Source organism: Canis lupus, chromosome 14 (assembly GCF_048164855.1).
Source record: "Canis lupus baileyi chromosome 14, mCanLup2.hap1, whole genome shotgun sequence".
Classification (NCBI taxonomy): Eukaryota; Metazoa; Chordata; class Mammalia; order Carnivora; family Canidae; genus Canis; species Canis lupus.
Window position 1 is genome coordinate 20,206,552 of NC_132851.1, and position 23,090 is coordinate 20,229,641.

The window sequence follows — 23,090 nt, forward strand, 5'->3', positions numbered from 1 at the left end:
AGGGCTCCACAGATTGTATAATTTTCAGATAAAATGCATCATGGAGCTGCTCTTAGCTGTATCAGCTTCATTTAACTACTGGCTAAGAGATGGAAAGATATAGCCAGAAAATGGGATCTTGGACTTCAAGATTTCTGAAATGTCTCAATGTTCCGTGTGGTTGAGATCCCAAGTACTGCCCTGGAGATGAGTAGGAGTGGAGCGGAAAGAGGAGTCATTCTCATGAACATGTCCAGAATTTAAGAAGTTTGTTTTTCAATGAGTTGTTCTAGCTGGTGCATTTGCCTAGATTTAGATGTGTCAAATACAGAGACTAACTCAGAGAGTTGTTGTTCATGAACTTGAATCAAGTCTTAAACCTTTCATAGAATAAGACAAGGTGTTTTGGGGAGGGTGGTGCATGACAGAGATAGGAAGAGTAGAGTTCAGTATGATTTTCTGAGCCTCATAATGGATGAACTTCCACAAATATTGAAGAAGTAACGTCTGGAAATGATAGAGTTAACTAACCTTATGTTCTTCAAGCCAATTTCATATTTGTACACTTCTATCATTTTACACATTGTCATGGCTTATTAGCTTGTCTTTTTTCCCCTACAGACTTGTGAACGTCTGGAGGAACAAATGAGTGAAGGCTGTATTGGGACTTTTAGTTAAATAAATATAAGCTCTGCATGGGGACCATACTTTTTCATCATTTTATCATAATGCCTATTATACAGTGGAAACTTTCTAATTTACTGCATTAAGAATGAAAAAGTAAATGATAAAATATATCATTTCCTATGATGTAGCCTATTTCTACTCTTTATTTCTATAAGTACTACTGTCCCTTAACATCAGTTTCCACCATTCACTGAGATTTCTTTCTCCTCCAGAGATATGCCATCAAAATTTATGAGCATGTCCTGGAATTTCAAAAAAATGGAGGGTTAGTGTTCTGGCTCACCTGGATTAATTTCATTTTTAATCTGTACTTTGAAATTTATTGTCCTCGTTTCATCAGTGGGCCCTTCTAAATTTTTCACTGACTCAGATTAATCTCAACTTTCTGGGCTGACCTTAATGTTGTCACTCGCATGGACAAGGTAGCTTTCTGGATGTCAATATTTCATTTTAGGAATAAGAGAGAATGATTTAATATAGGCAAATTCAATCTCATAGCAAAATAAATGTTTTTACTTAAGGTCAATAATCCTTTTACAGTAAAAGTGCTATGGTTTGTTTGTTTAAATACAACCTCTAATTCTTCAGCCTTAAGACAGTTATTACTGACACGTTCCTGGTCATGGGCCAAAGTAAGTTTTGTGTATGGCTTTAAGCCAGAATTCATTTTTGGGAATAGGCACTATAAACTCACATCCTCCATGAACCAGCTAAGGATGTGGCATGCTTTCTGGCTAAGTACTGGCAGAAGCTAACATTGGTTGACCATTCTCTATGACTTAAGCACAGAGTTAATTCCAGGATAAGATGACATTATCTAATTTATCTCCCTTCATAATCTACTGCTTCTTGCATCATTATTTCCACTTAAAGAAATAAAGAAATAGAGGCTTAAAAAATTATGTAACCGGTTCATGTTTATCTAGTAAGCGGCAGAGCCAGAATTCAAGCGTTGGTTTTTTTGGACTGCCATGGTTGTTCACTCTACCATACTGCTTTGGCTTTCCCATCTGTTAAAAAAGGAAAGAAATTCATGTGAAAATACTGGAAAGTAGTCACAGTCCTTACATCTTGTCAGACAAGAAAGCCATCTATCAATTTAAAAATCTGTTTTCTGCACTCTTAAGATCCAGCTGAGTACTGGGTGTTAAACTATATGTTGATAAATAGAACTTAAATAAAAACAAATGTAAAAATAAATAAAATAAAATAAAATAAAATAAAATAAAATAAAATAAAATAAAATAGCAAGCTAGGAAGATCCAGCTGAAGGCTCTTGCTTCAGTGAACATCTTCTCTACTCTGATCCACACCATTTTTGCCAAATATCTGGGAGGCACTTCCTTTATTTCACTCTGTGGGTAGGTAATAGTAACAGTGTCCCATTTCTGTGGTCTCTGATGTATGCTTTGTTTTCCTTAAAACCCCCATTATTTTTATAAAACAAACACTACATGTTAGCCTTCTTTGATATCCACCATTGGGTTTAGCCCAGAACTAGGATCATAGCAGGACTAGAATAAACTTTCAGCCCACACTGAATTGAAAGGATCCACATTTAAAGAAAACACACTATTTTCAAAAGATAAAATATTAAACTATATTCATATGATCTTTTAAGTCCATATTGTTTCTGGTGGTGACAAGGACTTGGCATTCCTTTCAATTACTGATAATATTTTTTCAATACTTTATTTCATTAAATCATTGGTTCACTCATTTGGGAGGCACCATGAACTGGGGAGCCAGAAATGGTTGGGTTTCAATAACAGCACAGCCACTGAATTGCTTAGATGTCCTTGAACAAGTTATGTTGTCTCTATGATCTTCCATTCTTTTCATTGTAGAATAAAGATAATATTACTTAACTCATAGGATTTAATTTGATGGTATCTATAAATAACATGATAATATCTATATAAAGTATCTGGAACAATACTTAGCAAATGTAAGTTCTCTTTCTTCCATTAATATATTCTCAGAATCTATTTTTATCTTTTACAATTTACATATAAGAGAAATTGAGGAATTTGCAGGACACAACTTAGGTACGAGCAGAGCAATCTTCATCTGGGTGTGTGGCATATTTCCATGCTTTTTTCCAACTATACCTCTGTTGTGTATTGTCCCCTACCTTGCTCCCATCTTCATCTTTCATAACTTCATCTTTCATTCTCTTTTTCATAACTAAGCTCCAGAGCTATCTTCCCTGGAAAGCCTTTCTTCATCCTCCCAGTAGAAGTACTATGTCATCTACCTCCCTCCCAGAGTATATTATCTCTGTTCAACACCTCTTTTACAGAATTTACCACATTCCATTTTCATGGATTTCACTGTTGTTTTATTTCACCCAAGTGCAAGTTCTGGGGCTTCATCCTACATATTTAATTGTGTTCTGGATTTCAAGGACCCCTCCTTCTGTTCGGGGAGCTCATGAATATCCACCATCACTATAAAGAGAAGTGTTCACGGGGGTCAATTTGGAAAGGCTCAGCAAATTCTTAGAGCCCTGGCATGCAGGCTTTCCTGGAAGATCAACAGTTAAGACATACAGGACTCTTAGTGAAAAGTAGTCAGCAGACAGTGATGAAAAGAATAGATAATGAGCAGGCAATGTGGGCCACCTTATGGGTTTTAGAGTGGCTCTCATTTTTTCCCTTTTGCTGGTAAAGGATGAGGTTAGGCGGAACCTTAATTCTGATTCCATTTCCCCTCACATTGCTCCCTCGGGGAATATAACTAATTCCCTGGCCTCACTAAACTTCCATGAAAGTAAGCCCCTCTACTCTTTTAGCATGGATGACCTTCATCCTATATTCATTCCTCTCAAATTCTTTCTTTTTCTTTTTCCAGTTCACCATTGAAGCATAAACTCTATTTTATTTCCATCAGGATCTTCTCTTTTGATTCTCAAGAACTTCAGCCAAACATTTCCTCTTGGAAATCAAAAGCTTTTGCTTTCAATTATTGTGTCTGATGTAGGCTTCAAGGGCTTATTTTGAAGCCGAAAAAAATCAACATTTTTTTTCTCTCTGCTTTAATAATCCTGATTCTCTGAGAAGTATTTTGTGGATACCTCTGACTGAATAAGAAAATGGCCACATACAAAGAGTAGAAGGGAAAATTATCAACGTTGATATTTCAGTATAATATATTTGACACAACTTTATATTACAGATATTTGCATATATCACATCTTTTCAAAAAGTGTAAAATCCTTCAAGTCAGAAGTTTAATCTTGTCTCTCTTTATATCCTGTCAAAGTACCAAGCTTTTTGTCTTGCATAGGGTAAGTAATAAATAGTAAATATTTGAATTAAATTGAAAAAGCACAACATATCTTTGAAAATCCAAGGACAAAGCCATATGGAAGGACTTGGAGACATAATAAATACATAGACACTGCAATGTGCTCACTAAGTGATTCAGATACACAAAACAATGGCACTTTTGAAGTTAAAAACATGCGGAGAATTGTATTAGCCTTTCTCAGAAGGCTATGTTAGTAGGGCAGGTAACACAAATTTCAATCTTTCTTTGCCATCCCATCAGAATTCTGCATTCAATCTAAATAAATTATGACTTGTTTGATTAGTTTTGTACTTGAGCAATTAACTCAAAATCAAATTATGTATATAAAACCAAGGGATATTAGTTGGAGATATGGCAAATGAAATTTAAAAACTGTTTCCCGTGTTTTTAGGTATATAAGATATTTTCTGCCAGAAATGATTCACCATTTTAGTTCATTGTTCATATCCTGGCTTTTCTTTTTATTCAGGAGACAAAGGGGAAAAAGGTTTGCCTGGAATACCAGGAGGAAAAGGCAAAGCAGGTACAACATGATCATTTTTCTCTTAAATTTTAGCATTATCCCAAATGTATTCATTTTTTAAAGATTTTACCTATTTATTTATTTGAGAGAGAGAGAGAGAGAGCAAGCATGAGTGGGGGGCGGGGAACAGAGGGAGAAGGAGAAGCAGACTCCACATTGAGCAGGGAGCATGACGTGGGGCTCGATCCCAGGACCCCAAGATCATGACCTGAACTCAAGGGCACACGCTTAACTGACTGAATCCCCAGGTACCTCTAAATGTATTCATCTTTAAATATAATGTATTTTTATGAAAAAACAATTGTCCTCTCCGTGTTTAACCTTATTTTACTTGGGCTAGGAGAAAGGAAAGAAGGAAACTTTCCTCTCTATCTGCTGGTGACTTTCCAAGCCCTGGGGAAGGGAATGATGGCACATTCCATCCTAGTCATGCTTAGTGGGAGGAAACAAACCCAGCACGTTAGGAAGTAGCCCTCATTGTCCTAGAGCCCTAGGAAAATCCACCATGGCCTTAGCAGTAAGTAGGACTGCACCGGCGTGCCTTACATTCCACCAGCATCTCAACCAAACAGGGGCCAGCAGTTTGCCCACAGCAAACTGGCCTGATCCAGAAAGACCCCATGGATACACAACATCCCTTCAATGGTCAGGGAGAGTCTCCATAAATTGTAAAAGAGTTTTATTTCCAGTGATATTTGCAGGGAAAGAAAGCAGATTGCTCTGGGGGAGGTCACAGAAGTGTAGTGAAGACTAATTCTAGGACCTGTTTTAAATTCCTTATATTTAACTGTGAATGTGGATAAATAAAGCCACAGATTTTTCCCCCCTTTGGCTAATAAAATTCTTTCTGCTTTTCAACTGCCAAAGAAGAAAGCAAAAGGAACTGATTACATGAGGCAGTCATTAAATAGAAAAAGGGAATCATTTGAATTTCATATCATTTTCCTTACACTTTTTTCTCTGTCACAGTATCAGCAGGTAGTTGAAAAAGTAAATGAGCAAGGAGGGAATGAATGGCAGAAATTAAAATCAGAGTTAATCCACAAATGGGACAACTGGTTCTTGAAATTATAAGTTGAATCTATTCACAAGAATTAAACTTAGTCCTTGAAACATTCAAGGATCATTCAAGCTGTACTTGAAATGGATAATTAGAATTATCATTTGGTTTCATCATGAAAGTTTTCTCCTGTCTTGGGAGAGTTGTGTGAGCCAGTGGGCAATGCAGTTAACAGAAGAGAATATTGACTAGAAATTTAAGAAAGCTGTAAAGATTTTATTTTGAGATTGGACAGGCACATTTTGTGTTCAACAAAAATGCCAAACGGTCCACAGTATGTGTGCAGGGGTTTGCCATATTTACTCTTCTCTTTAAAAATCTGGCTTAGAATTATGTTTCGACACATTTAAAATACTCAAAAAGATATTTTGTAAATTCCTGAAGACAGTGTAAAGTAGAAGCCTTGTTTTAAATAAAAGACTAAAAGTATAGCCATGCACAGAAAGATAAAGCCAGACTAGGAAAAGATAGTAAAGATGGAGAAGAGAGCAATTGCTCTTTCCAACTGGTCTCTGTGCTTTCACATGAATTTATAGTTTTTGTCATTTAAAAGGTACTGTCTGTGATTGTGGAAGGTATCGGAAAGTAGTTGGACAACTGGATATTAGTGTTGCTCGCCTCAAGACATCTATGAAGTTTGTCAAGAATGGTGAGTATATCCTCTTTGCTTTGTGCTATCTACTGATTTAATCTCTTTCAACATTACAAATCCAGTATTCCTAGTGGGAAATACCTTGGGTCAGGAAAAGGCCTACTGAGATAATGTCACCACTTTATAGGTCTCTTAAAATGCTAATTATCCTCTCAGACTCCAGGACACTCTGAGACCACTATCTACGTATATTCACATATATTGCATTACCTATGGATAGAAAAAGATACTTTCTGGAGAGAGGTGAATGGAGAAAAGGGCAAAGTCTGGCAAGTCATGTCTTAAGAATCAAAAGGGCCAGGAAAAGTCAGAGCCAGCATCTCAGAAAAGAGAAGTAAAAACAATAGCTATTTTCTTGAGTACTTGAAATAATACTTAGGGTGTAGGTATTATGATTACCCTGAGGCTTACAGAAATTACCTTGCCCGTAGATACAGAGTCAATTAACAGAGTATCAGGGATTCAAATACAGGTTTCACTGATTCCGCTACCCTCAGTACAAATCAACAGAATATTATGTGTTTTCCTGAATTGTGCCACTTCCCACATCAGCCATTTCCCCATTGTAATTAGTAGTGAATTCAGCCCTTTAAGTGGACTTACATGTTCTCTTCTGAGGCAGTGTGAATGGGAATCTATTGTAGTTACAGTTGAAATTGGTTTAATTTTGTTTTACTTTTATTTATTATAATCCAGCTATGTTTTTTGTACACTATTAGAAACACACATATGCCATCTTGTGTTCATCTTCATTTCAGAATATTCTTAATTTTAACTCTGGTTATAATACTGAGATGGTGTCTCTGACATGACTTGGATTCTAATGAAAGAAAAAAAAACAGATATTAGGCGTTCAACATAGAACAATAATTTTCAGCATTTATTGGCGTGATAATAGATTTCTTGGTAAATTTTAATTTACAGACCCAAAGAAATACATGTAGATGCCCCCAAAGCCTAAAAATGCATTTAATATATTATGAGCTCAGGATGATTCTGAGTCCCCAATTCTGTCCTGAAGCTTATGCAGTAGCTCAGTACTTCGTGTACCTGGAGTGAGCATGGACACTCACGTGTTCATGTACGTGTTCATAGCCCAGGAAAAGTGGACAATCTTCTGTATTATTCCTATATCCATTCAATAAGCTTTTACCTGCTCATGCACTCTTGTAGGTTCTGAGTGGTAAGACATGGTTATTGTCCTCAAGACGTTTGTAGTTTAGTACATGAAGCATGCAGACAAACAGATCAGAATGTGCTGAGTGATACAAAAGGGGAAGAGGAAGGAGCTATGGAAACATGGAGGAGAGTGCTCAAGAGCCCCATGCCTATCCAGAGATACTGGAAAAGTTCTTATAGGAGAAAATTCTTCCACGGGGATCTAAATGGCAAATAAGAGTTTTCCAGGTAAAGCAATGAGTGGACTTTCCAGGCATGAAAGTCCTAGAAGTGGGATAGAGAAAGGCATGCTCTTGGAACTCTATGTGTGGCAAAGCATAAATAGGATAGGAAAATAGTCTGAGAGGAGGTGAATGGCAATTCATATAACAAGCCTTTGTCAAAATAGTCTCTTCTTCATAGCTGTGTGGGGAGTTAAGGAGGGAGGACAATTGGCAGGACTTTGTTCTCCATTTGATAACTACAAAGATGATTTTAAAAAAATTTAACCAGTGCCTACCTCATAATAGGGACTTGCTTGTTGAACAACAAATAAATGAATTTAAGTCCAGCAATATTACATACTTGCCGTTTCTCCTTCTGTGATGCATAATCATGCTCTTTTCCTCTCTGCAAAGTCATAGCAGGGATTAGGGAAACTGAGGAGAAATTCTACTACATCGTGCAAGAAGAGAAGAACTACAGGGAGTCCCTGACACACTGCCGGATCCGGGGTGGGATGCTGGCCATGCCAAAGGATGAAGCTGCCAACACACTCATCGCTGACTATGTCGCTAAGAGTGGCTTCTTCCGGGTGTTCATTGGGGTGAATGACCTGGAGAAGGAGGGACAGTATGTGTTCACGGACAACACTCCACTGCAGAACTACAGCAACTGGAAGGAGGGAGAGCCCAGTGATCCCTATGGTCATGAGGACTGTGTGGAAATGCTGAGCTCAGGTAGATGGAATGACACGGAGTGCCATCTTACCATGTACTTTGTCTGTGAGTTTGTCAAGAAGAAAAAGTAACTCTGCTCCTGCCACCCATTTGTTATTTCTCTGTGTCTACCATTGCAGTTATTTTTATACATCTTTTTCTTTCTAATTACACCAAATTCATTCTGATTCAAGACAAGTAGAAAATGCTAAACTGAGGTTTGGAATCCCCATTGCCATGTTCTTCTTTGAACATTTTCATTTTGAACATTTTCATACATGGCATATTGTTGAGCCAATAGCTCACCAAGTTACATGGATCCTGAGAGAGAGTTTGAATTACTAATTGTGTGGAATGTGGTTGTCTATGTGTCAAATGAAATGTTCTCTTGGTATTTGCTCTGCTGCCTCTCCCTAGACCCCTAAACCACTGTCTAGTTAGCCCAGTGGATAATTGGACAGTTGGTTGGTGAAGATTAGGCTAACTTGCCTTTGTTCAAGCCAGACATATGGGAAGGCCTTCTGTTAGGAATGTAGAGATGTTATCTAACATCTTTGAAGCCAAGATCCTCTATTCTTTGACTATTCAGTTACCATTTCTATAGCCAACTCAAAAGGGCCTCTTGTTTGCCAAGACATAAAAATACTTCAATCCCAAACTTCTCTATATGAGAACCTTTTAGCCTGTGAGCTGTTCCGGACTGTATAGAATCACACAGAGAATTTCCATGTTTCTGATTGACAGCCTTCTCTGAGGTCTACCAAGTAGTTACCTTGGTCTCTTTCTATAGGACCACAGCTTAATTCCTGAGCTCCAAGTTGTAATTTTGATTTGAGGAAAGGTGAACTTCAGACACTGAAGAGAGAGAGAGAGAGAGAGGATTTTTTCCAAAAATATAATCCTCCTATTAAATTGCCCCTTGCTACTAATATGACTACATTTTTCCTTATCTTATATATAGCCATATCACCTTTTCTCCCCTTAGGCATGGAAATGAAGGAAGAAGTTTGTGAAGCCTTCAGAAAACTCTAGAAGCCTCAGGTGCTACCAATGTTAAGTTGATAAGTCTTCTCTTCTTTGCCTCTAATATATCACTTATGGTGACATTTCATGAGAGGCCTTTTACTTTCCATAACTAAATGCTGTAAAAACCTCGCCAGAGATGCCCTTTGCAGTATTCTGAAATCATAGGAATGTGGCAGGTGGGGAGTTTGGAACATGCCTAGGACTCACATTTATTGAGCTGGAAAAACTCTACTTTGAACTGCCAATCAAAACTCAAAGCAGCTTTCCTTTCAAATTTGAAAATAATATAGCTCAACAAAACTCTAGATTTTCCCCCTTATAAACTGTTTCTCCAGTTATAGTTTGTGACATATGATTAGACTGTTTAAAATGCTGGCAAAATGGTTAATGAAATAAGAGAAACAGATCAACAACATATGTTCACCTTAAACCATCTGTCCATGATTTCACCCATGACTAACTGGTTATGAGATAAGATTTAATTAGGTTATTTCTGTCGGTTTATCGAGAGTCACAAACTCAGGTCCTATAGGGGCCATACAAAATGACATAAATAAATCAAGTGAAATGGGTGGGGATCCTAGTACTGAACATAGTTTATTCTTCTAAAGAAACCAGCTCCGCTGCTCCCCTGCCTCTGTCACCACCATGCTTGCTATGGAGGATGCAATATCACCATATGTTCTGATATTTCAAGATAGTCAGACGGAACTTTATGATATATATTCATTTAAAAATATTGGCAACTAGTCAATTTTTAGACCAAGTTTTAAGTCACACAAAACAGTCTGCTAGCCAAAAAAGGTGAACTTCTCATTTCTCACCTCTGGGGAAAAGTTCTGAAGGTTCTATCCATGAAGAAGGTCATTAGGATACACTGACATCAAAGTCAAGGTCTTCCATTTACACTTCAATCAATTCAGCTCAATTACAGGAATTTGTTCAATGTTTGCCATTCATCAGGTTAATAAACTACGTATTTAGGCTTTTGAAAATGTGGCATATGATATTTTGAAGGCAAGGCAGTTTAATAAAAACTACAAAGCAAGACACTATATCAAAGCCAATAATCTTGAATGGAATGCCAGCCAGTCAAGGGCATGACAAACAAGAACTGAGGAATGGCTGGAGGAAAAGAAAGAGATAAGAGGAAAGCAGAGGGAATACACAGCAAGCATTGCTTAGAGGCAAGTGGCAGTGGGATCCATATTCTGATCTATCCTAGGTGGCCAAAGTATTCATATTTATTGTGTGTACTCTAAGTACTATTATTATTATCCTCATTTTATTAAAACATTTTTTTCAATGACTCATCTTCGCTGCCAATGCTTCCAAGAGATGACAGAGTGTCTAAGGCATCACGCACTTAATTAGATTTAATATAAAACTTACTTAAATTTTGTCAAGTTCTTTGTGCTTTACAAAATAAACACCCTCACACATTATGTCTCATTTGATCCTGATAAACTGTGCTGTAGAAAGGGAAGACATTTTTACTGCCATTTTCCTAATGAGAATACTAGGCCTGAGGAAGCTAAGTAATTTATCAAAGTCGACTCATTTGGGAGAAAAGCAGGACTCCAGCCAGTGTTCTTTCCAGCCTGTTTTCTGTTCATTTTAAATGGCAGCTCATCCATGATTCTCTCATAGCAGGAACTCAACTAATCTCTCTTGATTAGTTTCCAAAGCTAAACATTAGAGTAAAGAAACAGAGATGCCGGGGATTCAGAAACTTACCTTACAAATTTGGTGTTCACCAGTTTATTTTTTAATTCATAAATTGTCCATATATGGCATTAGTGTTGGGGAGGTGACTTAGTAGAGCCTCACTATAGTTCTGTAGATAGCTCCGATAAAGGGAAAGCAGATCAGATATATGAAAATCAAGATTTGCTCAAAATAAAAATGAAATAATTTATTTGCCCCATAAAATTAATGAGAATTCCCTTAAATAATAAGCATTTAAAATCAATTTTATTCTCAAAGCGTTAAGTTCATACTCAACTTTTCAGGGATACATCTGTGTATATCACAAGGACTACATAAAAGTTCCAAGAGAAGAAAATTAAAAAAAATACATTTACAACCTCATAGTACTGTCTTTTCAAAGCAACACATTCCACAGCAACTAGGTAAGAAGAAATATCTTATGTCCAGAGTTATTTTCCAAACACTGTGGAAAGGTGTATATCCAATGTTGAGACAAATATAATAGACATTGATTATATTTTGGACAAGTTACCCTTAAAAACTGCTGGCACTAAAATATATATATATATATATATATACACACATATATATTGTTCTGCTTAGATCTATGTTAACCATATATGGGCTGATTTGTTATTAACCAACTAATTTTCACTTTTCTGGATTGCATAATTTGAGACAATAAGATATTTATTGAAGAGGAAAGATTAATATTAAATAGCAGCACCCAGTGCATCATTAATAGATTAAAGCTGAACATCTGTAGGTTTCTCTTTAATAAGAAAATCACGACGGGATTCCATGTAGTACTCTGAATCTTTAAGTGTATCACTTTAAAAGTAAAAAAAAATCTAGATCCGGCGCATGATGTCATAAATTCCAATGCCAACTGTGCCACCTATTAGCCCTATTAGGGGAAAATTTCTAAGCTTTAAACCTTGTTTTCTTAATCGGTATAGTTCCTCCTCACAGAGTACTGTGACAATTAAAGAGGTAATGTGCAATGAGGTAAGAAACAGGGTACCAGCCAGACACCTTATATGAGTGCAATAAAACTTAACCATTACTACCAACTACATGTTGAAAAGAAACAAGTCCGATTTTAAGATACAGGTTTCACCCTACTACACGAAAGTAGAGCTTTCCTGTGAACCTTTTGTAAACTGAAATGGTGGGAATTGAAGAAACAATTGCTATTAACTTATATGTAATATTTCTGAGTGTTCCCAACCTCTTCCCTCCCCCCTCCCCTAAAGCGCCTCACTTAGGCTTTTCTAATACCTTAGGACACATCTTGATAACGATGCACAAAATAAATCAAAGTAAAACACAGGTGCTCACAGACAGGTCAGAGCTCTGGTAGTTGATGCTGGGATGCTGAGTGTAGGTCCCGGGGAAGGAGGTTGGCTGGGTGACTGTCACTGTTTGGAGCGTAGCTGCCTCTATCACGGCAGCTGCCAAACCAACACTGTGTTCACTTTTCAGCTTTTTTCCCATAAAAGTGGAAATTCTCTTCGGATGTCTTTCAGTTACTGAAAGCAGGTACCAATACAGGTCTTCGTAAAAGCAAAGCACTGAAATGCGAACTTCCTGAAGTTGGAGGGTATCTATCTATATACATTTTATATACAAAGAATCACTTTAGTGAGAAACTATATGTAAACAGCATATACACTATATGTATGTATATATGAATATGCTGTATAGGTGTCTCTGTGAGTGTATACACAAACAGGTCACTTTTCTTATCCTCATTCCTAGATAAAATTTTCATCTTTAGGGCAGTGAATATATCTGCCAAAAGTTGCACTCCTGGTTAGAATTAGCATTGAGACTGATTCTAAAACCATTTCTACTTTTGATTGATTCTAAAACCATTCCTACTTTTTCTAAGATGCAGTTCATCTGAACTCATATTTATCACATAAAAAGTAACTATTTTTTTAAACTTAAAAATGAAATCATCAACTTGCACCATGTTGAGGTTGTAAGACCTTTATAATCTAGCTGGTAAAATTTGAGGGGGAAAAAGAAAAATGAAGGTGAAAGGAAAGGAACCACTTGTCACAGATATTGTATACATGAATCTTTTTATGAATATAGGAATTTCTTTCACTGCACTCCCAACAGGTAGTCTTGCAATCCATATATGAATGTTTTTGGTAATTTGCTAGCCCTGTTAGAGAAATCTTCCTGATGGTGAACTAAAATATGCTTCCTTCTAGTTTCCACCCATTGCCCTTGTTCTGCTCTTTGCTATTTATAACTTGGGGAGTTCTGGCCCAGAGATAAGCTGGAGTAGGCTCTTAATGAAAGTATGAATTGGGGCAGGGACAACTGTCCTCACTATGGCACTTACTATTAGGATAGATATCTAGTTTTATAAGTTTCTCTAAACCTAGGTGATCTGTCCCACACCCAATGAATTCAAATTTTGTTGGTGAGGCATGAGAGTCACAGATGTAGAATATAAATGGTATTCAAAGTCACTTGGGGCATCTCAATCATAAAAAAAAAATCTACTTATTAGGAAGTTACATGGTGGGCAGGGTTTAACCCCCAGAGAAGAGGCTATTAAAAGGTAGATGGTTTGGTAAGGTCTCATTGAGAGAGTTCAGGGCAGGTGTCCAGTGCCAGTGGGAGAATGAAGTCAAAATCAGAGTCCATATTCATAAAGCCTATATGATGTGCAATGGCTTGGGTGGATGGGAGAGTTCATTAATTCATCAAATATATTTGTGGAATATTGACTATGCATTGAATATGTGTTAAGTGGCACCATGATAAGGGCTGGAGATACAATGGAAAAGAAGACAAATAAGGTTTCTAGACTCATGGGGAGAACTCTCATCAGTTTCATTGAATATCAAGCCTACCACACTGAGGCCCAAGATTTATTCCATTATTAGGGATGGAATATATAAACCTTTCTATTTTTATATGTGCTTCCTCTTCAACATAACACCTCTTCAAAGATATATTAAGATAAGCTGGATGAGGAAATTTTTTTTTGTAACAGTATTTCATTACCCTTTCTCAAAGAGCAACATAGACATATCTATGAATACATTTACACATTGACTCATTTTGATGTGAACAAAAAGTTCTTATATCAGTGTGTATACTCACCCACACCATTTCCTCACAAAGATAGAATGTATCTTCGTGGTTGTGCATAAATGAGCATTGACACCTGGCAATTGACTTATTTTTTCCTGGTGACCTACACCTGACATTCAGTGAAACCCAGATTTGCCATAGACCGTTATTTTCATAATAAAATAAGAACAGATAGGAGGAAGGAAGGCGCAGTGAGTTAGAAACTTTACCATTTATTAAAATGTGACTATAGCAACCCCCGATCAATCACCATGTTGGCCTCTGCATTTGGGAAATAATGGAGATTAATGTGTGTCCATACAATTTTAAAGCAATATAACCCTTCGGCATATTGCATTTTTCACTTTAAAACCCTTAAGCAGACTAATTTATCAATAGTTAACTTACTCTTTGTGTAAACTTGGTTGGTGGGCCTCTGGGAGAAGGAATGAAGATGAGAACTTGAGGACTGTGTAAAATCAACTCTTGCTTATATAATAAAATATAAGCCCCAGGGAAGAGTACTGATGTATGAAAAGCCCAGGCAGGCACAGGAACATTTTCTAAGTCTTGAGAAAATAGGGTAAGAAGAGAAGTAATTGCAAACACATTTAACTTAAATCCAATAAAGTCTACATAAATATTTTTACTAAGTATAGTCAACATAACATAGAATTATAGGAGACTCTTCCCATAGCAGATCACAATTTCACATGGATATTTCCTAAATCAACTTGGAGAAGGTGATTCTGGAGAAGGCTACCAGGAGAAACATACATGTTTTATGAGTGGATGCTTTCTGGCAATGTTTATGGTTTTTTTTGTTTTTTTTTTAAAGATTTTTTTTTATTTATTCATTCATGAGAGACACAGAGAGAGAGAGGCAGAGAGATAGGCAGAAGGAGAAGCAGGCTCCATGCAGGGAGCCCGACGTGGGACTCAATCCTGGGTCTCCAGAATCATGCCCTGGGCTGAAGGCGGCGCTAAACCGCTGAGCCACCCGGGCTGCCCAATGTTTATGTTTAAAAACATTTCCCCCCAATCTCCTGTTTTGTATGATTTTATCTTTGAACTTGCCAACCTTGGTACCCTTTAGGGATACAATGTCTAGGATGGATGAGGATTTCCATATGGGCATTTACAAGCACCATAATTCTCTCTTTCACAGAATAGGGATATTATCTTTGCCCTAAAGGGCCTTAGGACTTAAAGAATAGAATGAACAAACACAAGAAGCTATTTCCAGTTTTGGTCTCTACATCTGAGAAAAAGGAGGTAAGTTGATATATCCAAAAATACATATTGAGACACTAAAATAAAGCATCAAAAAGCACAGTTGTTAAAGAAGCTTGAAAATATTTCATCTGGGTTTCCTAACACTAAACACCTATGCATAGAGAGATTTTATAAAAAGAACAAGGAAGGAGGAAAATATATATGTTTATATTTCCACCTTTGGAAGTGCAAAGGAAAAAAATAGCTAAGCTCTTCTTTTTTCAAATACTCCCTTATTGTGAATGGGATGGAACATGATACTACTGCTTCTCTTTCAAAATGTTGTGTTACAAGTTTCCTTCATTCCTACATTTTCAAAAATTTAATAGTTTGATGTACACTAATGTTCTGGCTTCACTGATTCATATGACTATGAATTATCAAGATAATATTTATAGAGTGAAATTATACATAGTAAGGAATGTATTCCTCTGATCACCACAAACAAGCCCTCAGATCCATATGGACAAAAATTATATGATATTTGGGTCCTAGTATGCAAATTCCTTATACTAGAAATATTTGCTGTTAAATTGTCTACAAATACTCCTAAATAATTTGCTATGCTTGGGTTTCTGAAACATCCTTGCATTTAACATAACCCCTATGGCCCATTATTTCCTAGGAATTCCTGGCCATGGTTGTTGGAAAATATCCTCACCCTTTGCTGAAGTATAGTTATCACATAGATATTGGGATTATAGGTCCTTATTTCCTTTATTCTTTTATTTTTTAGTTTAAATTCAATTAGCCAACACATAGTACATTATTAGTTTCAGATGTAGAGTTCAATAATTCATTAGTTGCATGTAACACCCAGTGCTCATTCCATCTTGTGCCCTCCTTAATGCCCTCCTCACCCATTTACCCTATCTCCCCCACCTCCCCTCCAGCAACTCTCAGTTTGTTTCCTATAGTTAAGAGTCTCTCATGGTTTGTCCCCTTCTCTAATTTCTTTCCATTCCATTTTCCCTCTCCTCCCCTATGATCCTTGGCTGTTTCTTATATTCTACATATGAGTGAAATCATATGATAATTATCTTTTTCTGATGGACTTATTTTGCCCAGCATAATACCCTCCAGATCCATCCATGTCAATGTATGGCTGAGTAATATTCCATTGTATATACATACCACATCTTCTTTATCCATTTATCTGTCAGTGGATATCTGGGCTCCTTCCATAGTTTGGCTATTGTGGAAATTGCTGCTATAAATATTGGGATTCATGTGCCTCTTAGGATCATCACATTTGTATCTTTGGGGTAAATACCTTTACTCCTAATATGATTTTTAATATGGTTTCTTCCATTGGCACCCAACAATAATGAATTTGTCAACATGAAGTCATTAAGGAACTTAGCAAAAATCTCAATAGTATGATGGAGGCAAAAGACAAAGTACAGTGGGGTTGATGGGGACATGGGCTGCAAGAAGGTAGAGATGGCATATATAGAAAACATACCAGTATAAAGAATTTTAGGAAATAGGTCATTTTTTAAAGTGCCATGTGAGAGGCATATTTTAATTTAAAACCACGGGATTTAATAGAAAAGGGAAGTCATACCATTTTTAGGAAGTTTGCCTATAAAGGGGAGTTGAAGCAACAAGATCAAGAGAGGTTTTGGACATAGTCAATCAAAATAATAACTGATTTAACTTGAGTGTTACACTAAGCATTTGACATGTGATTTTGATTCAATCCACAAATCCACTCTATGTGGTACATGCTATTATTATCTCTGTTTTGCCTATGAGTAAATTGGGGCACAAAGATTAAGTAACATTCCTCAGTTCACTCTGATGGGATTTCAATGCAGTCAGTGTTTGCATTATTAACTACAGCACTTTCTGTCTCACCATAGGATAATGGGCATATTTGGAAGGTCCAGTTTCTGTCTTGCTACTTATGCTTTATTGAGACTGCTCACAACCCACTTACCTGAGCTTGTTATCTGTGCGTACAATGCACATATAGATGGATGCATGGAAAAGAGGGAAAACTGCGCAAAAACATGACTGTTTCACAGCACCTTCACCAGTCATGTAATAGGTTGTAAACTTAGGAACATTTCATCCATTCCTCAAAAGTAATAAATAGATATTTCAAGAATTCTGAAGACAATTCTTTTTTTCTATCCCTCAGAAGGCAAGGGAAAATACCACCTCACATAAAGGAAGAGATTCTAATGGAGAGAGAGTTCCACCAGGGTCTGGTTTAAAGCACTTGAGGTCAAGTTTCTGAAAAGAAACTTGAGCAGCAATTGCTCTGACCAACAGAAGGAAAAATGACATAATTGGGGTCCCCTGGGCTGAAGTGATATGATCCAGGGATGCAGTGTGACAGGAAGATGGAGACTACAGGATCCTCCTATAGGACATCACCAGTCACTCTGGAGGGAAGCATGGCCTATGGGTTCCAAGTGGTGAGGCTGTTAAGTCCTCTGGGGTTCTGAAAGCATTCAGGTCCCTCTGCCGTAGAGACAGTATTCTAGACTGGACAAACAACTCTTCAGAACTTTCAAATGACTATTTTCCTCTCTTATTAATGTGAAGTATGTAATAGGAGATGTTGTGTTTATTTAATTTTAAACATGAAATATCACGTATTCTATGATGGCAACAACTTTTTAACTTTTGCAGGTAAACAGTCACTTAAGTTTTGTTCCAATCCTATCTCCTACTCTTTTTTAATGATTTTTAAAAAGGTTTTATTTATTTATTAGAGGGAGAGAGAGAGAGAGAGCCCACACAAACTGGGGGGGGGGACGGAGAGGGAAAGAGGGAGAGGAAGAAGCAAGCTCTCCACTGAGCAGGGAGCCAGATGCAGGGCTCAATCCCAGGACCCTGGGATCATGACCTGAGCCAAAGGCAGAAGCTTAACCGACTGAGCTACCCAGGTGCCCCCTATCTCCTACTTTTATATTCCTACAAAATAGGGGCACAAATTCATAATATAATGTATTATCAAACTTAGATAATAGATGAATGAATATGCATTCTTTGTAATATGACTTCTTCCCACCTTTTTAAGCCCCTCCTTTTGCAACCCGTTTCCAGGCGCATACCTCCAAATATATTTTTTTAAGATTTTAATTATTTATTCATGAAAGACACACAGAGAGACATAGGCAAGACATAGGCAGAGGGAGAAGCAGACTCCCTGGGGGAAACCCAATGCAGAACTTGATCCCAGGGTCCTGAGCCAAAGGCAGATACTCAACCACTGAGCCACCCAGGCATCCCCATACCTCCAAATCTAGACATGTACTAGAAGTTTCCACAACAGGTTCATCTCTCTGGTGTATTTTGCCTTCATGTATTGTTCCCCATTATCTGTGTAGCAACCTCTCATTCATCCAGTGAAATAGGACTCACAATCTTAGCTTCCTAAAGGCCCTCAGGAGTTCTCCCTCTGTTCTGGAGGCACAGCTCTACACATTGCTGTCATGGCTTTCTGTTGGGAAGAGGGATTAAAGGCAAGGCAAAGTGCCCAGAATATAAGAAGTAACCAGTGCATGCTTGTTCAGTAACTACCTTATAAGTGATATATCCAGGAATAGAATTTGAAGTTCTGGTGCCCCCTGGTCCTAGTACATTCAGAGCAGCAATCTAGGAACTAGAGGTGCTTTAATCAAGGTCCTTACAGGAAAGAGCACACACAAATGAGGTAATTGAGAAGAGTCCAAAGGGAAGTCTTATACAAAGGTCTAAGTAGAATTAAGGGAAACCATCAAAGGGTCATGACACATGTAAGACAACAACTGCAAGGCCTGTAGGGCCAATTTGAGGGACAGGTTACCAGATCTAGAGAGAGCCACAGGTAAGAGCTACCTGATAGGACCTGTGGCTACTGAGACCGACCACAGGGGAGCCAGGAAATCATTAGCGACTCACGTCTCCCTGCTCTCTGTTCTCCTACAAGTGCTTCTCATTGGCCAATTCCAACTGGAAGCCAGAGGGTAGAGGATCCAGTTGTTGTAAGCTGTAAAATTCAGCCTCCCCAGGCTTTGAGCATGGTAGAGCCAGACAGAGATGGAACTGAAGGTCAAACAAAGATATCCAGCATAGAGAGTGGATTCCAAACTCATCTTCAGCAAGCGGAGTCTGATGATGGCTTATGATAGATTTTGAAAACAAGGATGAGATGAAGAAGTTGGAAGAGTTTCAAAATTAGAAAGGCAACAAACAGTGGACAGCCAGGATTAATATGAACGGGCAGTTCTAATTAGCATCAGAGTCAAGAGGCAGGCAGATTGGCAGAAACCAGACGTAAGGCAATAGGTCAGGAACCCAGAATTGAACAGGAATTTTAATGAAAAATAGGAGCTGTGGCCGGGAGAAATTCTCTAAAACAGTACAGTTGGTTGTAGTGCCTTTTTTTCAAAATATATAGATTTATTCATAGGTGAAGAAGGAGCCAGTAGGTCTGCAGAGCTGGTTTTGGCAGATACAAAGAGGTCAAAGATATGACTCCTAACTTTAGGAACTTTCTAAATTGCTAAAACCAAAGGGGCCAGACATAATCCAAGAGTGCTGTCCACTCTTTGGCATATCCTGGCATCTCAGGTCTATTAGGCCTCTCCTGCAACTCAAATCCTTCAGAACTATTTTTTAATGTTTCCACAAGACTCTGAAATTCTTTGACATTATAATCATCATGCTTATAAAGTGGAGATATATATGTATATGCACATATATTATAACATATAAAATAACAATATAACAAATTATGAATATTATATAGCAATCATTAATTATATCATTATAACCATTAATTATATAACCATTATAACCATTAATTATATAACCATTATAACCATTAATATCACTATTAATTATATGTAAAGTATAATTATAACTAAATATATAATTAAATAAATTATAACATATATAATTATATTTATGTTCTTCAAAAAAATTAACAGTAAGTTTAATTTTTTAAAAATCTATTTGAACCCTAATAAAATCTCAAGACCCAGTATGTGACTCAAGATTTTACTTTCAATCACAATCAGCTCAATCAAGAAAATGGTGATTTGGAAAAGTAACTGTTAATTTAGAATTCCATCTTCCTATTCCCTTTGCACCATTTCTTGTAGATCCCCATTTGTGCTACTTCAGCCCAGAATCTTTTAATGGGAAGAAACAGAAACTCAACTCAGACTAAGTGAAGCAGGGAAAGAAAGTAGTAAACACAGGGCAGCTGGACTGTGGCTCATCTAGATCTGGGTTCTGAAAAGATTCGGTCTTCCCTGGGTTCTCTTCATTGGACTCCTTTCTACAGACTCATCTCATGATAGGGAAGACGATCGCCTGTAAGCCCAGATCCCCATTTTTCCACTTTACCAACTCCAGAAAAAAATATGTTGTGCCCTGCTGTCTGTGACACCATGATCTGCTGTTGTCCCCAAGAGGCTCAGGCTTGGTCTTGTGTCACCACTGTGGCAGGGCAATGGGTGAGATGGGGACAGGTGCAGAGGAGTAATGATTTCATTAACTCGTAAAATCTCTTTCTCTGTGCCTCTCTTTTTCTTTCCATCTTTCTATCCATACATCCACCCGTTTATCTACCTATAAATAAATACACCTCTGTTTGGACTAACAGCATTTTGAATTATGCTAATTTGCATCAAACTAAGGGCTTAGTGAGAGAAAGGGAAACAAATGAAAAGAGATAAAGAGCAAAGGCATGCTCTTATTCCACCTTCATTTGGCCAGGAGACATTATACATCATAATTACTTAGAACATTCACTCCTTAGAAATTCTAGGACTGAATTTTGTTCTTCTTTCCAGTGGCCTAAGACCACTGGGATTGGGGATATAAATATCAAGAAGAACCAATACCCATTTTGTTAAATCACAAGATGCCTCCTACATCCCTTCTTTCCTTCTGTTCCCTCTCACCTCCCAGCTTCTCAGCTAACTCAGATGCACAAACTCGTCCTTGCCAAGTGATTCAGCCCAGGGAAGTGAAGCTTGTCAATGATGCAAAAATAAATTTATTTGTAGTTCTATATCTTATCTCAAAATTCTTCTAGATGTTACAATCTAATCTACAATGTGTTGTGTTGATCTTAAGGTGAAATAAGTATCTACCAGTCTTTTAAGTAAAACTGGTAGTAAAGAAATATACCTCCTGTTTCTCCCTTGCTCTGCACCTCCCCATCTCCAGCACACTGCTCTGCATACCTTAATCCAGTAGGCAGGGCTGAGCTTACTCCCTTGCAAAGAAACCAAACTTGGGTAAGCCCATGGAGATATAACTGCCAGTCCGAAATCAATCCTATTGTTCCAGTGTCACTTTTGTATTCACTGAAATTTCAGTTTCCCTAAGTGTTTTGACGATCACTAAAAATTTCCCAAATGAGGAAATAGCAATTATAGTTTTTTAAAAAGCAATTGCCATGAGATATTTAGAATTACTGTAATGTCCATGGTGATCTTATTGTGTTATTTTTTTTATCAAGTTGGCATTTTTGAGGTGTAAAGGGCTTTTTTTTTGATGATTAAAGTGAGATATTGTTGTTAAATCGATACATTATACCTGGCAATATAACAGGCCATCAGCCAGTTTGAGAACTTAAAGTTGTTCAGGCTGCAGAATAAACGCATGTGTGTTCTTTGGTTCTGCTGACCCGTCACTCTCATGCCACTCCTGGGGGACTGTATCTGACCATTGTTCTCTAGCACCGCTGGGTCTCTCTGCAGGGAAGAGAATCTTGGTCCTTATTCTGCTTGGACACAATCTGATGTAGGTATTAGAGACCATGCCTTCCTCTGGGGTTTTATAATCTTTGAGGCCTGATTCTTTTCTTGAGTGCCTTCTAAAATCTCATCTGTAATTATTTGGCATCTTCTAACATTGCAAGACCCCAATTTCCGGAATCTATTTCGGAATCTATTCTAATTCTACTTACATGCAGGCTGGTTATTTTCTGATTTTTTTTTTTTTTTTGTAACAACCTCACCAAGGCAAGTAATAGCCAGTAGACACTAGTTCTCTTATGTATTCATTCGCTTCTTCTGAAAGTACAAGTTAAAGATATTTACTCTGCCTCCCAAGTTACTAAAGGCAACAGTTTTTCCAGCTGCTCTTCCACAGTATAAAATGGATAGTTTCTTATACATCCCCATCTCTCATATTGACCTTACTGATGCATAACGAGGTCAATGCCATATATTATTGTTTTACTTTAAAACAGTCTGATTGAAAATACCAATTTCTTTGTTAGTCCCTAAGCTATGTCTGAATAATGTACCCTTAAATCATAATAGTTTAACACAATCAAAATTTACTTCTTATTCATGTCATAGTTGAAAACAGGTTGGGCTGCCCTTTTCTATCTCATTGTGATCCCCTGTGGAGCCCCTGCCTTCCCAAGCTAGAGAAGAGAAGAGCTAGAGGACTCTTAGGGTGATTCCAGAGGCCAAGTCTGGAAGAGGGGGGGGGTTACTTCATTGTTACCTACATTCCTCTGGTCAGAACTCAGCCATTTGACCACATCTAGTTGCAGGACAATCTAGGAAATGCAGCCCTTCTGTGTGATCTGAAAGACGAAATGTTGTAGTAAACACACAGCCTTTTCTCTGCTATAGGTGACTGCAAGCTAGTGGTTAAGTGTACAGGCTCTGATTTCATCAATATTGGCCATGGGCATTAAGTGAG

The 23,090-nt window shown here is 37.5% G+C and overlaps 1 protein-coding gene and 1 long non-coding RNA gene across 3 annotated transcripts in view; one reads left to right on the forward strand and one right to left on the reverse strand.

Annotated features, from left to right (window-relative positions):
- Positions 1–10,780, forward strand: part of COLEC10 (collectin subfamily member 10) — a 40,912-nt gene extending 30,132 nt beyond the window's left edge. The window contains exons 4-7 of one of the 2 annotated variants that reach the window (XM_072774317.1): positions 4,448–4,501; positions 6,115–6,210; positions 8,010–8,330; positions 9,295–10,780. In XM_072774317.1, the coding sequence (XP_072630418.1) occupies positions 4,448–4,501; positions 6,115–6,210; positions 8,010–8,330; positions 9,295–9,341 (518 nt within the window). In that variant the 3' untranslated portion in view covers positions 9,342–10,780. Of the gene's footprint in view, positions 1–4,447; positions 4,502–6,114; positions 6,211–8,009 lie in introns of both variants that reach the window. The other variant, XM_072774316.1, reaches the window with a different exon arrangement.
- On the reverse strand, positions 1,573–21,068 carry LOC140603756 (uncharacterized). Its single transcript, XR_012006748.1, has 7 exons — positions 20,581–21,068; positions 14,553–14,713; positions 11,073–11,172; positions 9,082–9,164; positions 7,957–8,206; positions 6,817–7,033; positions 1,573–1,676 (listed from the first exon to the last, which is right to left on the reverse strand). It is a non-coding gene; the product is annotated as an uncharacterized lncRNA (long non-coding RNA).
- Positions 21,069–23,090: the final 2,022 nt, after the last annotated feature.